Source organism: Caretta caretta, chromosome 5, assembly GCF_965140235.1.
Source record: "Caretta caretta isolate rCarCar2 chromosome 5, rCarCar1.hap1, whole genome shotgun sequence".
NCBI lineage: Eukaryota > Metazoa > Chordata > Testudines > Cheloniidae > Caretta > Caretta caretta.
This window is the reverse complement of record NC_134210.1, coordinates 73,641,313-73,657,804: the sequence shown is the minus strand read 5'-3', so window position 1 is coordinate 73,657,804 and position 16,492 is coordinate 73,641,313. Positions and strand designations below refer to the sequence as shown.

The window sequence follows — 16,492 nt, the reverse complement described above, 5'->3', positions numbered from 1 at the left end:
TCCCTAGTCTGTCCCAAACCCTCTGTTCAGAAACATGGTTTAGCCTGTGCAAAGCCTTCTCCTTCCCATATAGCAGAAACACTGCAGTCCTGGTGCCTTTTAGGTCCTAAGCACATATGTTAGAGGAGGTAAGGTTTGCCCCTTTTAAAGCAAATACAGACTTTAATTTTCAAAATGATATGTCCTTTAGTTCCTATGCATCCCTGATTTACACCTGGACTTTGAGAGTTGAACCTCAGAAGGACAGGCCTGAATGCTTGTTCCTTACTAGAGATTTTTAATTGGCTCGTAAAACTGGTGAAAGCTAGTACGTTAGCATCAGCTTGCCACAACTATCTTCATTGTGACTATTCCTGATAACTGGTCACCTTTGTGAGGAAGGGGTTCATGATCCAGCCCTTAGAATGTGCTATCTAAAGATTTTCTGAAAGAAATTGCTAACTCCCCTCTCCCACCCACTTCTACTGTGCAGTTTAAGAATACCTTCTACATTCACTTACTTCATCGTTAAGCTTAATGAGCTCTCCAGTGCAGGCATTTACTTTAATAATAATAATGGTATTCAAGTTGTGCAATGAATCTTACTGCAGATGATAAAAAATAGAAGTTTCAGCAATACAGGAACACAGAGCTGGAAGGGAACTCCTGTGTCACTGAGTTCAGGCCCTTGCTATTGCAGGCCACCCTGTTTCATAACTGACGACTTAGCCACCTCAAAGAGTCCGTAAGATAATTATTTAGTTAAAAGCAACCCTCAATCAAGCTACATCAGATATCTGTGTGCATCCCACAATATAGCAGTTATCACAATCTTCATTCTCCCATTTATTTTAGGAACATAGGATCTGACATAATAGATCCATCTAATCCAGTATCTTGCCAATTGCTGTGACAAACACATGATACTTCAGAGGAAAGCAAATCCTTATCTCTGTACCACCATCATGTCCCATCCTATTCTGCAGTGCTGCATGTCAGAGGAAAATATTCCTTCCTGATCCTTGCAGCAGGATTCTTGGATGCCATTATTTTCTCTTGCAGAAATACAAAAACGTATACATTATATATAAAATTATTTTTAGATTATCTATTTAAATTTTCAGAGTTGTGGAAAATTATGGGGAGGGTCGGACAATAATTATTAAATGACAGTAAACGCAAATTCAAAAAGTTAAAGTTTATAACCATTAAAGTACAAATTGTCAACATAACATCAAAACAGACAAAGTGAATATCCTTAAATCAAACTCTAAGAAGTTCTCAAATAGCATTTTCCTTACTTTACCTATCTGTACATTTCAATTATTATTGATAGAAATAGCGTTTTGTTGGCTTGTGTGTGGTGATATCAATATTTACTGATAAAAATCTAATCCTGCCAAGCTTACTTATCAAGATTTATAAAGTTACTCAGACACACTGACTTGCTGACCACCTGTGAGAGTGAATTCCAAAGAGATTATATGTTCATGAAGAGATATTTCTATTTATTTGTTCTAAATTTACTGGCCCTTAATTAAGATGAATACATCCCTTGTATGAAATGGTGTAAAAAGAAGGGATTGTTCAATTTCCTTTGCACCCAGCATACATTTTTAATAGCTTAGTCATGCACCCTGACTCTTCTCCTGCAGTTTCCACGGTATACATCTGATGAAGTGAGCTGTAGCTCACGAAAGCTCATGCTCAAATAAATTGGTTAGTCTCTAAGGTGCCACAAGTACTCCTTTTCTTTTTGCGAATACAGACTAACACGGCTGTTCCTCTGAAACCTTTCCACACTATGTAATTCTAGATCTTCCAATCTCTCATCAGATGTAAGTCTCCCATCAGCACTAATGCTTTTCACGTCTCTCCTTTGACTCTTTTGAGCTAAATCCACAAAGAGGACTTAGACTCAGCACTGCAGTGCCTAACTTCAGGTGCTCTGCCACTGAATAGAATCCACAGTTCCAAGTTAGGTACCCAGGCTCCCTGTACAAGGCATGCGGGGAGCTAGGCACCTAACAGTGAGACTCTCAAAAGCCAGCAGGGATACTGAGCAGGGAGCTACCTAACATAGCCAACAGAAAATGCCGAAGTGTGTGTGGGGGAGAGAGGGGTTTATAGTGTGTGTGTGTGGGAGGGATGACATGCTGCATCTTGTCCAGCCTCTGGGGCTTGTCCTACCCTCCACTGTTGCCCTTTGATGCGGGAGTGGTGCAAGCTCAGGTGACAGGCTCTGTCTGGTGGTAGGTAGGGACACAGCAGTGATACAGTCTGCTCGTCAGGGGAGTAGCCATTCTGGGCATTCTGTTTCAGCCTCTCCCTTCACATCCTTAATCTAGTATCCAATATCTCCTATGATGGTTGGGGCTAATCAGATTGCCAGTTCTGGGAGCTGAGAGGGATTTTCCCCCCTACGATGAATCGGCAAACTGGAATGTAGATTTTTCCCCTTCCATTCAGCATCCAGGATGTCTGGTTTGGGTGTGGGTGTGAATTTACAACGGTCGCAAAGCTGGTGGGTTCAAGTTCAGTTGGTGGGCTAAGCCGGGTCCAGCAGAGCTCCCTGCATACTGGTTGAAGGCATTCCCATGGCATATTCAGGAGGTATGACTATGCCTGGTACAGCATGTAGCTCCTCACATCTAATACCTCTGCCGTGGAGGAGACCCTCTGGCTGGGACTCTGATTTCCATTATGGTCCCTTGGCAGGCCGGTCTAAGAGTACAGAGGGGGCACAGCCTTTACACTCACCCAGGTTTATAGTTCAGCTGGCACCAATGGCCCACGTGAAGTCCACTCTGGAACAATCCTGCTGAGTAGTTCAGGATGGCTACCCCAGTTAGGTTTTACTTGTCAATAAAGCTGCAACCTCCATATTTAACCATACTATGGTGTCTGTGTTACATTGTTTCTTTGGGTATGTCTACACTACCAGCGGATCAGCGGGCAGCAATTGATCCAGCGGGGGTCGATTTATCACGTCTAGTCTAGACACGATAAATTGACCCCCGAGCACTCTCCCATCAACTCCTGTACTCCACTGCCACGAGAGGCACAGGCAGAGTCGATGGGGGAGCGGCAGCAGTTGACTCACCACAGTGAAGACACCGCGGTGAGTAGGTCTAAGTACATTGACTTCAGCTACGTTATTCACATAGCTGAAGTTGCGTAACTTAGATCGATCTCCCCCTCCCCCCAGTGTAGACCAGGGCTTTGTCCACATCAACTGCACACGTCTAGTGCTTCTAAATGCACCACGGCTCAACATGATGTTGTGACAACAGATTATGCATCATTTCTCCCAGTTTTTAAAAGTATCCACATGTCCTATTTGTGTTTTGTTGCTGCTGCTGCTTTGTTTTTTGTTGTTGTTTAAGCTGCTCCTGCACCCAGAACAGACTTTTAAATGCATCTATTCTTGATGACTCCTGAGGTATTTTCCCTTCAGTTTATCCTTGAAGTTCAGAGTCTATCAACATATATTAGAAGTTCAGGCTATTTTCTGGCAACAGGAGTTAGTGGGATTTAAATGATGTTACCTAGTCCAGTCTCCCAAGACAATGAACTCTATCTGGAGTCTGACAATATATCATTAGTTTTAATAGTCAAGGCAAACTGTAAACACTCAATGTCTACTTCTCTAACAAGTCATTATTAGACTGTTCCCAATATTGACTCTTAGGTACTTTATGTAACAGCTCTTGAATCCACTCACTACAACTGCCTCCCATTACTTAAATAGGTTTCCATTAGCAACAATATTTTCCCTTTTTACCTATCGTTACTTATTTTCCTATCTACTCCTTTATCAGATCCTTAATAAGAGTTTCTGAAAACCCAATTAAATTAGATACAGATCATGGTTATCTACTAATTTACTTCCTTTTTTGAAAGGTTAGATCATGATTTTCCTCACATAAATGTTGATGGACTGACCTTATTTGGACATATTTATTCAAGTGGTGTACTATTAGACCTTTGAATTTTACTACGAATCATTTCTATAGAACCAAGGTGAGGTTTACCAGATGGTCATTCCTGGCAGCTTGCATTTTTCAAAATAGACCAAAAATTAGCTTTCCAGTCTTCAGAACGAGTTGCTGTCTTTAAGGAGCTATGGCTAAGTCTTGTAGCCTTTTGCTCTTGGAGGTCAGTCCCAAGGATCACATGTTCATTAGTGTGCCCACTATTTTATGCCCTTCAGAACACTAGCAGGAAAACCATCTATATTTACAGTACTGGAATTTCTCCAATTGCTCCATAGCTTCCTTCTTAGAGATGTCAGTCTGTCAGAGCCAAATTTCAACTTCCCTTAAAAGTGTTGCTGGGGGCGGGAATTTCTATATTATCTTATTTTAACTTTACCATTTTTTTCCATTGCTTCTCTCCTTTTCAGGAGTTTAGAGCAGGAGTTCTCAAACTGTGGGTTGGCACCCCAAAGTGGGTCACGACCCCATTGCCAGGGCTGGTGTTAAGACTTGCTGGGCTCCAGGGCCAAAGCTGAAGCCCGAGCCCCACTGCACAGGGGTGAAGCCAAAGTCCAAAGGCTTTAGCCCTGGGCTGCGGGGCTCAGGCTTTGGTTTCAGCCCTGGGCAGCGGGGCTCAGGTTACGGCCCCCTGCCTGGAGCTGAAGCCCTTGGGCTTCGGCTTTACACTCCCCCACCCCCATGCACAGGGTGGTGGGGCTTGAGCTTTGCCCCCCCATCTTGGGTGGTGGGGCTCAGGTGGGCTCAGGCTTTGATACCCCTTCTGGGGGTTGTTAATAATTTTTGTTGTCAGAAGGGGGTTGCAGATCACTGAAGTTTGAGAAACGCTGGTTGAGAGTGTTTACAGTCTGTCCATTTCTCTAGGGCAGGGGTTCTCAACCTTTTTCTTTCTGAAGCCCCCCCCAACATGCTATAAAAATTGCATGGCCCACCTGTGCCATAACAACTGGTTTTCTGCATATAAAAGCCAGGGCCGCCATTAGGGGTAGCCAGGAGGGCAATTGCCCAGGCCCCATGTCATAAATATAAAGGGAAGGGTAAACCCCTTTGAAATCCCTCCTGGCCAGGGGAAAGCTCCTCTCACCTGTAAAGGGTTAAGAAGCTAAAGGTAACCTCGCTGGCACCTGACCAAAATGACCAATGAGGAGACAAGATACTTTCAAAAGCTGGGAGGAGGGAGACAAACAAAGGGTCTGTCTGTGTGCTGCTCTTGCCAGAGACAGAACAGGAATGGAGTCTTAGAACTTTTAGTAAGTAATCTAGCTAGGTATGTGTTAGATTATGATTCCTTTAAATGGCTGAGAAAAGAATTGTGCTGAATAGAATACCTATTCTCTGATAGTGATTGTCAGCCTACAGAAAAAGACAATTCCCTTGTCTCTGCTCTGGGCCCAAATTAAAGCAAAAAACCTCCAACTACTTGGAAACCTGCTTACCCAGCCCAAAGAAAAAGCAAATGGGTAGAACACACACCCCCTATTTACTTTTAGGAAGAAAAGAAAAAAAAACCTCTGGATTGGAAGATTTCCCTGCAGGAGTTAAGTACCCTGCCTCCAGGCAAAAAAACCCTGCAATTCACAAGATAATCCCCTTTTGTCTCTGCTTGGCCACAAAGCAGAGAGAAACCAAGCTGCTTTCAGTTTCAAAGCTGCTTTCTGGACTTTCTTTCCAAAGAAAAAAAAATTTTCCTTTTTAAAATCTGTATTTCTAGTTCAAAAAATCTCAACTGGATCTCAAATGATTTCAGGTTAATCCCACCACTGTGCCACCATGTCAAGGTTCCTCCCCCACTCTGAACTCTAGGGTACAGATGTGGGGACCTGCATGAAAAACCTCCTAAGCTTATCTTTACCAGCTTAGGTCAAAACTTCCCCAAGGTACAAAATATTACACCCGTTATCCTTGGAATGGCCGCTACCACCACCAAACTAATACTGGTTACTGGGGAAGAGCTGTTTGGACGCGTCTTTCCCCCCAAAATACTTCCCAAAACCTTGCACCCCACTTCCTGGACAAGGTTTGGTAAAAGTCACCAATTTGCCTAGGTGACTACAGACCCAAACCCTTGGATCTGAGAACAATGAAAAAGCATTCAGTGTTTTACAAGAAGACTTTTAATAAAAATAGCAGTAAATAGAAATAAAGAAATCCCCCCTGTAAAATCAGGATGGTAGATATCTTACAGGGTAATTAGATTCAAAACATAGAGAACCCCTCTAGGCAAAACCTTAAGTTACAAAAAAGATACACAGACAGAAATAGTTATTCTATTCAGCACAATTCTTTTCTCAGCCATTTAAAGGAATCATAATCTAACACATACCTAGCTAGATTACTTACTAAAAGTTCTAAGACTCCATTCCTGTTCTGTCTCTGGCAAGAGCAGCACACAGACAGACAGACCCTTTGTTTGTCTCCCTCCTCCCAGCTTTTGAAAGTATCTTGTCTCCTCATTGGTCATTTTGGTCAGGTGCCAGCGAGGTTACCTTTAGCTTCTTAACCCTTTACAGGTGAGAGGAGCTTTCCCCTGGCCAGGAGGGATTTCAAAGGGGTTTACCCTTCCCTTTATATTTATGACACCCCATATCACAGGTGGCACCATAAAGCTAAGTTACTCAGACTTCAGCTTCAGCCCCTGGTGGTGGGACTCGGGGGGCCTTGGCTGCAGTCCCATGCAGCAGGACTTTGGCTTTCTGCACTGGGCCCTAGCAAGTCTGATGCCAGCCATGTTTGGCGGACCCCCTGAAACCTGCTCAGACCCCTGGTTCAGAACCACTGCTCTAGGTGTTCATATAACACCCATCACCATGCTAACGGAAACTGACTGTGTCAGTCATACTTGAAGCCTTAGTGCTTTTAATGTATTTGGAGAATTTGTAATTATTTACTTCATGCCTTTGATTATTTTCTTCATATTCTCTCTGCATTTTATGGGCCAAATTATCAAAAAGGGTCTTGCGTGGCCTGGCCTCCAACTGTGTGTGTAACTTTGCATATGCAAACACTAAACATTAAATGGTAATTTAATTCATTTTTCACCAAATACAGTAGAACCAACTGTGGCAAACTATTTTATGCTTGCAGTAGAATCACATTCTCATAAGTAAAATGATAACTATTGCTTATCATTCCAGTCCTGAGTGTGATTAATTCATGAGTATGGAGAAAGATACTCGCAACAATTTGGAGTCAGTAAAAATAAAATAATAAAAAACACTGTTCTTACCACATTACAGTTATACAGCAGACCCTTAACCATCAAAGTCTTCAAAAAGAGGCCCTAATGCTGATCTCAGCTATGCTAGCATTGGTGTCAATGGAGTTGTACTGGTGTGAAACCAGGGGTGAAAGTAAGTCTAGGGGCTTACTGGTACGGGGCTGGACTGGGGCCGGCTCTGGCCCCCGGAAGGGGCAGGGCCTCGGGTGGAAGGGGCGGGGCTGGGGGAGGTCAGAGCCTGTACCGGCAAGTGCCTCCTTCCCCCTCCCCGGGGTAACAGTGGCAGCCAGGGGCTCTGGCAGCAGTTTAAAGGGCCCTGGGTGGTAGCGGCGGCAGGGGTCCTGGGCCCTTTAAATCGTCCCGGAGTCCCGCCGCCGCTTCCCCAGGGCTCTGGCCACCACTACCGCACCGGGCCCTTTCAAATCATCCCCGGAGCCTGCCGGAGCCCTGGGGAAGCGGCGGCGGGGCTCCGGGGACGATTTAAAGGGCCCAGGGCTCAGCCGTTGCTACCGCCCCGGGCCCTTTAAATCTCCGCCCCAGCCCCGCCGCCGCTACCCCAGGGGTCCTGCAGCGGGGCTCTGGCAGCAATTTAAAGGGCTGGGGGCTCCAGCCACTGCTGGGCGCCACAGGCCCTTTAAATTGCGCCTGGAGGAAGCTGATCCACCCTGGTACGAAGCACCAGCTTTTGCCAGTATGCCGTCCTGGGATGTACCGGCTTACTTTCACCTCTGTGTGAAACCCACATGACATCAGAGCCAGTGTCAGTGCACTTACCACCCCTTTTGAGGCTAGGAAGCCCATGATAAGAGTTCTGGATAAAATTTACTCTGCACAAAAGGATTTTTCATATTGCAAATTTCAACCATGTTCCAAAATTTGCTTTGAATGCATATTCAGATTAATTTAAAACCAAAGGTTGGCTCAGTAATTCTTCAAACACTTAGGAAAAGATGATACATAGGGAGAGACAATGTTTTATCCTTCTTCAGTACCTGTAGCATGACCCAATCGGCTGCTGTTGCTTCTCATTTCTGAAATGGAGTGGGGGACTGTTTCCTTCTAGTCTCTCCCCACAGTAGTGGGTGCTTTTCTTCCCTCTTCTTCCTACACTACTCATGTCAGATTCCCCCATGGCAAGTTCTTCTTCAAGCCCCCCTCTTTGGTATCAGAACCCATCTTGTACTGAGGAGGAGAGTCAAGCACCCTGGAAGATGACAAATTTGAGCTTGCTTTGATACACTCTATGGAAGCTTTCTGTTTCACTCCTCACTCTTCCAGGCTTTGTTTTAAGACTAAATTGCAAACTGTATTTTAAAACAAGCTGTATTTGCCACTATCAGCACACTTTGCTAACAGGGCATGGAGACTTTCTTATTATCTCAACCACTCTAAGTCAATGACAAGAAATCTATCATAAGTAAAAGAACAGTTGGCATAAAGTCTGCAAGCCTTCCAGAGTGTATTAGTCTACTGCACATTTTAGAAACAGAAGTATATATCATTCTATAAAAAGAAAAAGGAGTTATTTTCAGATGGATTTATCTGCCAGAATATCTGTACAGAAAAGGCAACTTTTAGAAAACAACCCTTAGTTATCATTAGGTATGAGCCAAAATCCCAACACCTGTTTAATGAAAGGCAGGTGTTCAAGCTGTATTTTTTGTGTGTGGGAACACAAGAATAGAAAGTTATTAAACTAAGAGAAAAATATAACCAATATATGAAGCTGGGTTACCATTGGTACTGATTTGGGGCCAGCTTAAATTACATTTATTCATGAATAAGAATTGCAGGGTCAAGCCCTTTATTACTAACATTCTGCAACAAAATAAGATCAAATGAAATATTGTTGCTCTCTCCACTATTTGGCTTTAACCAAATACCACGGTCAGTTATAGTGCATTAGCCAAAAGGTACAACCTTAGTAATACAGTATAATAGTATAGTAACAAATGCCACATTAGCATTGCACTTATGGTAGACACATTATATAAACCTACTTAAAAGCAATGTATATATGTGGACTACCTTAGAAAACTTATGCACAGTAAAACATGTTATGGGAGACTAGTCACAGTAGCTTTTCTATATATTTAAATAACTTTTAAATGTTAAGAAACAGGTATAGGAATTATAGTTTTGCTATTATTGATCTACTTACATATGCCCAAACACAAAGCAAGATCCATAAAAAAGCGTTGTCGCTATTTCGTATCCTTTAGAAACAGGCTTTATTGAGACTCTGATTCTCAGAACAGCAGCAGGTTAGATTCGGTTTCTCTGTGTTTCATGCTAAAGCTCTGCATTTACCTGTGAATGCTCTTAGTTAGCGCCAGAATGAAAGATCTATGGAGTGGCCCAAAGTAACCTATGTACTGTACAAACTACTGATAAGCATTTTATATCACCACCAAGAAGTGATGTTTTAAAGCCAACGATCTTGTGTTAGACTTGATTTAACTGAATACATGAGAAAGTTAGTGAAGAAAATCAGTGACACTTACCATTATTCCAGTAAGTAAACAGACTCCTTTCCCACAGTACGTATTAGGTACCATGTCACCATACCCAATAGATAGGAAAGTTATTGAAATCAACCACATGGCTCCAAGGAAGTTGCTAGTAACATCCTGTTGATCGTGATACCTAAGAGATGGAAACAACGATTAACTCTATAATAAATACTTCTACTAAATTTCTGTGTTTTGAGAGGGAGCTTTCATTAGCTGGTGTCTCAGCTGTTCCTTCTCAAAGATGTAATGCTACTTTTATTTATGTATTTTTGTTTTGTTTTGTTTCTGGAGATAAGCAGTTGTTATATAAAACTGAGACACAACAACAAAAATCAGCGGGTACAACAGCAGAGGTATTTATCTGTGCTATTTAGTTGATATACTTTTATTATTACCTAATGTGGTGGAAGCCTTTGGCTGAAAAATTCCCCGCCCACCAGAATCACTTCATTAGGGGGAAAATTCTCTACCTCCACAGGTGCTGAAGCCTACTGTGCAGTGGAACCAGCACAATCTGCTGCCTGTATGGAAGTAGCAGTGGGTCTCTGCAGGTGGTGGTGGAGGCATGGGTGGGCTGAGGGCAGGGCACCCCGTTCATCTCCCCAGCGACCGGCCTGAGTATAGCCTTGCAAGCAGAGGTTCATTATTAAACTAACATGCGGACACCGAATTAAACTGAAGCAGTCTGGCACCATCATTCTATGTTACTACATTCAACAGCTACATTGCATTCCGACTTGACCATGAAAGGTTCATGTTAAAAATGTAAATATTCTTTTTGTTAAAATTCAGTACTGACTACACAATGACTACACGAAAAGCTGGGTCATTTTTGTTAAAATACTCTAGAATAATACAACTATTCCCCCGCCTCCAAAGAGAACAGTCTCAGAGAGAGGTTAAACAATATAGTGGCCCTTATATTACATTTGGGCCCAAACAGCTGTGAATCCAGTGGGACCTGCTTTAGGATCAAAACTTGTAGCCAACACACATAGTCTGAATGAAATGAATGCTCACCAGTGAAGCTTCTGGCAATTAGGGCAAATGGAAATCTTGTCTCCCAGGCACAGAGCAACACAGAGAAACCCGCCCTTTCTGCTACTGAAGCTTCAGGGTAACCCCATAGCTGCCAGGCTGTCCTACATGAGTGGTTTAGGCTGGAGTATTCTGGTGTTGCCCTCCCCATGGTGTACCCTGAGCCACTGTCCTCACTGGGCACAAGGACCACTTGTGGAGCTGTGCTCCATGAGATCCAGGAGCACACTGTCTCCTACCACAAAAGCAAGTTCCTTAACTTTGCTTCCTTAAGAGTCTCCTATGCTTGCAGAGATGGGCTAGGATTGCACAGGGAATGCATCAAAAGCTCTCTCATTCACAGAGTGGACACCATCACGACACTATGCTATGTCAGAGATGCAAGGATGCACATTTTTAACAGCACAATTATCAATGGTAATTTTCCAGGTTTCACTTGAGAGGTGTATCATAATTAGTAAGGTCTTTTAGATGAAATATTCACTAAAGCTGTCTGCATCTATATTTAGTAGCACACCACTTCAAGGACCTGTTCAAATGTTTTTATCTTGTCAGCTCTCAGCAACAAGCTGACTGATCTCTGGGATTTCCCACTCTGGTTATTTTAGCCTTTGATTTAGCAAGGAACACAAGAACATGCTTAACAGTGCTACCAACTCTTGTGATTTTACCATGAGTCTCATGATATTTGGTGTTTTCATTAAAGCCCCTCAAGCAATGTTGTTAAAAACTCCTCATGCAATGAGATAACAGCTTTCATAAAACAAAGAAAAGTTTTCAGCCCTAATGACTGCAGAAAACAAGTTTGGAATTGTGATCCCCTGCTGCTCAAAAACCAGAAGGCAAAACAAAGAAAACCAAACAATGCATTAAATTTTATAATCTCATGACTTTTAAGCCAGCTTCATGACTTTTGTGGCCTGAGTCATGCTTTTGAATCCCTGAGGTTAGTAATCTAGCTTTAAATATTTGCTTAACTCCTACTGATTTTAATGAGACTATTTATGTTGTTAAAATTAAGCACATGCTTAAGTACTTTGCTGACTCATGACCTGTATGTCTTTATTTATTTATTGGATCAGGTTCTAAGGGCTTGATCCTGCATCATGAAAGTCAATAGGAATTTTTCTGACTTCAGTGGGAGCAGCAGGTACAGGCCCCATCTCTATATTTAAGATGTTGCATGCACTGTATATATGATCAATTACAGAGTGAATCCATCTATATTAAAAATGGAAGAGATGAAGAGCATTTTCTGCATACTGGAAATTGCAATGTTGCATTTACAAGCTCTATGAGAATGACAACTGCAAAAGGATAAATGAGCCATTAAATCAGTTCAGTTTGAAATATCTATTTTTTACCTTTCAGACTTGTTTTAAATGCATTTTTAGTTATGCCAGACCCAGAGATATAAACCTTCTATTTATCCACAGAACAAGTACAATGTGTATAGTGGCAGTTCAAACTTTCCCACAGTGTTCTACCAACATACCTCAAATCTGTCATAGAGAACACTTCTAAGAGTGAGAGGGCAGATGGGTTCTGTCCATTGTCTCTCTGCTGAGCCTACCAGTGACGGAGCCAATTGGAATGGTGATTATTATGGTGAGGACACCTGCCCACTAGCAGCTGGAACCAATTTACCGAGATCACCAACTCACTTGCAGAAAGACTACTGAACAGCCATCAGCTGACAATAGCATTTGCTCAATAATAACCTGGGCTGGATTTTGAATGGCAACCTAGATGTCAAAGATTCCATAATCCAACTGCTATCCATTCCTTCTATGTCTGAAATAGCTCCACCACATGACAGTGTAGTCATCAGTGAGCAGTTTAGATGCTATCGTATCAAAAGTTTAATAAAACTGTAGCAAGACAAAAAACAATGGTTAGATAAAATTGCCTTAACACAGTTTTGTATAGCAGATTTTGTATAGGTTATCATTACAGCGAAAAGCTGGGTCATTTCAGAAAGCATGTGCAGTAAAACTGTGTCCGACTCAGATTGTTCTTATACAAGAATGGCAAGTAAGAAGAACAAGTGTGCAGACACACTCTATAAACATTTTACTTACAAAAATAAGTGGCCACATTACAAAACACTATGACCAAGTTAAACTAGATAAAATGAGGGCAAATTAGGACTTGTCTAACGGTCCATGAGTCAGAGGTGGGAGCTCTGAAATGGATCAGAGGGCCACATTAGACATAATTGTGCTTTGTTTAACTTTATCACTCAAACACCGATCACATTTTTAATGTGATATGGCTTGGCTATTTCTTAAAAAAAAATTAATTAAATAGAAACATACTGTAGAAGTTGCCATACTGGATCACACCAGTCGCCTGTCTAGTTCAGTGTCCTGTCTCTGACACTGGTCAGTACTTCCTGTTTCTGAGGAAGCAGCAAGAAATCCTGAGTAGATAATTATGGAATAAATTGCCCTTAGAGGAATTTCTTCCTAATATACAACAATTCACAGTTGGCTTGTACCATGAAGCTCTATATCCTTTCACACAAACAAACCACCTTATCAATGTAACTGTGGATCTTCTCGCTATTCATAGAAAAGTCTATGCCTTTTTTGAATCCTACTAAGCCTCACTGATATTTGTGGCAATGAACTTCACAGGGTGATTGTGTACTGTATACAAAACAGTATTTCCCTTTATCAGTTGAGATGAGACACTATTTCCTTTATTGCTGGGATGAGATATTTACTTTTTTCCTAAAGAAAATTAAAGGGAATATCAATGAATGGCCTGGCCCGTCTTCCATTTGGTTTACAAAACTCTGTGGGGCAAAAGGAGGCAGAAACTGGCCTCGTCTCCCCAGCTAGATATTTCCTCCATTTAGAGGAATTCTTGGCAAGCATACAGCTGGTTCCTACATAAAGCCCCTGAAAACTCTGACATAAATGGTTACTGATGTGTGGGATCAGCGAGATTACAGAATCACTGAAGTAGCTCTCCAGCTGACAGATGGTTCCTTGGGATCAGTTACCAGCTAATGGAGATTCATACAGATGGGGTAAAAACAGCCCCAGGATCTGGGGAGCAACTGGCTCCCTGTACCCCCTCTAAGGATCTGGAACAATGCATTTCTAATTGATTTGACAGAAATAAAATAAGAAATCAATAAAAATGTATGTACAGCTTGAAGAAGACTTGAACACAATATCTTGAAATATCAGATAGAAAATTAGGGGCTGATATTGTTCCCTGGGAAGTCAGTGGCAGAACTAACGAATGACTTTAGAAGGATGTAGGAATGAGCTCTTTATCCACTATAACTTTTGGCTAACTTAGTGGAAATATAGAGGCAATAATTTGGCCACCAGAAGGCTCTGTCTAGTGCATATCCATTAATAGAACAGAAATATTCAGGATTCCTAAAATACTAATTTCAAAACTGAATGTATGGAGTATAAAGTTCTTATGCAGTACACTCCATAGGTCTTACCACATGCATTCCAAATGTCATGGATATTAAACAAAATACTTTTCAGAATCTTTTGATTCATTAACAAAAAGACGTATTTAAATATTTTATTATAATGTAATATTTTTGGACAATGAAAGCAAGCCTTGAGAACAGTCACCCATTTGAAATAGAGAATAAGAGCTAGCACATTTTAAACCCAACTATAACCACAACAGGAACTGAACTCACTGGGACACAACTGCCCTGCTCCGGCAGCACAAAGGGCTGCTTACTACAGCAGAAGATTCCCCTGGTGTGTGGGAATCCTTGGCTGGTGCAAAGGAGACACAGGCAGCTTTCTCTTACATCATCTTCCTTCCTCCTGTAGGGATACCCTAAAAGAAGGGAGAGGGCACACAGAAAACATTTCACTGTAATGGGGGGCAGTTACAAACCGACATAAGTTAGAGTAGTCCTGAGATTGTGCCAAGGGCTGAAACGATTATGCCTTTGCAAAAAAAGAGTAGGTGTGCTCCTTCTCACGTTGAAGTTAAGGAGTTTTGCCATTGGCTTCAAGAGTATTAGGATCAGATTCCTCAACTAATAAAGTTGCAGTAATTCAATACTCCAGATTCCATGTCACGTCTAGGCCTACAGAGATTGTAACAGTAGTGCTCTTTTTCTAATACGGCTCAAATCAATATCATGACTCAAAATTATTTTCCTTCATAATTGCATTTGTATTTGGTGATCTCATTTTAACTGCTATGTCTCCCTGTAGCAGCACATATTTATCACCCAGTAATTCTGCCTTGACAACTGCTTACATTCATCTTAAAAATGATGAGTAAAAAGAAACAAAATGTAAGTTTTAGCTTAACCAATGACATATTACTTCACTCTTAGTAGCTCTGTTTCAGTTTAGCCTACTTCACCTGACAGCTGACTGACAAATTTCACATTCCTTGATTTTATTTTCCTAGACAATCCAAGCAAAAAATTATTGTGGTATCAGCTGAGATGACCATCCTTTTTGCCAGGGGAAAATATAACAGACTATTTGTATAGTAATCATAAAAATAAGTAAAAAATCTTAGCTTGAAATACCTTGCCAAGTCAAGTATGGTTTGTTAAATATTAAAACTCTTAGACTAATAACAGCTGAAAGTTTGTTCAGCCCATTAAATCAGAAACTTGTCAAGGCTCAGATAAGACACTGATTTATTTAATTAGCTATTAAAGTTCTCCCACTATATTAAATCTTTTTGGCTGTTAAGTGCCTTTTCAGGTCTAGTTAAACAGTAGGCATAAGCAGGTTCCCCCCCGCCTTTTAATACAGTGATGATCACAGATAGGTCTTTATTTTTCCACCATTTAAAAAGCAAAATCAACTGTGAAAGCAACTGTTAAAGCAACATACACCATGACTCAAAGTTGGCTTCTGTGAAGTCAACGGAAAAAACTTCCGTCAATGGGCTTTGGAGGGGTGAGATGGTTTCAAGTAGGTGATGTTCGATTTCCTTCTTTTTTTCCCTCTGTCATCTTTGCTGGCCTCCTACAAACATTTATGAACAAAAGCAAAATTTTTCTTGCAACACGAATAATTTCACAAATACACCAGGTGCTAAAGCAGATGTCTGGAACCCACAAACATAGATGCAAAAATACAGCAATTATAAATTAAGCTAAAGGTAAAAGGTATAGGCAAGTGGTCTTTTCTGAAGGTACTGAGGTCAAAATGTTGCAAGTAACTATAATTTCTCTCTTTTTTAATTAAACATTTATTCATTTTTGAGAATATTTATAAAGGTAATGATTAGCTTGTACGTAAGAGAAATAAAGGCCACTGCCCTAGTTTTCAAAGGTGCGGAGCACATGTAGCTTCCAGAGATTTCAAAATCTAGCCAGAGTCCTCAAACTTCTGCAGTTCTTTCCATTGTTTATAAAGGAGTCTGTCAAGAGCTGTAATTTCAGCTAAATTATTATACCAGTACTCAGCCTTCAGAAACAAACAGGATTTCCACCTTTGCAAGAGAAGCCATTTGACTTCATGTGTAGCCTGAAGGAACCAGAGTTTCTAAGAGTTTGGATGACCCAACTTTAACTCTGTTAGACCTATATGGAAGTTCCAGATGTTACAGGATTATTCACATCTAAAATAAAATTGGTTCTGGCACAGACATCCTTCTCCAAACTGTTCACATGATGGCAGTCCAAGAACACAAATACTGATGAATCATAGACTTTGCTGCATCACCAGCATCTCTCCCTGCCTTAAATAAATGAGAAGTGTTCCTGTACATTAAGGAGCATCTCTGTT

At 41.4% G+C, this 16,492-nt stretch overlaps 1 protein-coding gene across 3 annotated transcripts in view; it reads right to left on the bottom strand.

Annotated features, from left to right (window-relative positions):
• KCNN2 (potassium calcium-activated channel subfamily N member 2) overlaps positions 1 to 16,492 on the bottom strand; it is a 110,219-nt gene that overhangs the window by 23,860 nt on the left and 69,867 nt on the right. For all 3 annotated transcript variants that reach the window (XM_048850998.2, XM_048850999.2, XM_075128611.1), the window contains one exon: positions 9,696 to 9,837. In XM_048850998.2, coding sequence (XP_048706955.2) covers positions 9,696 to 9,837 — 142 coding nt within the window. The remainder of the gene's footprint in view (positions 1 to 9,695; positions 9,838 to 16,492) is intronic.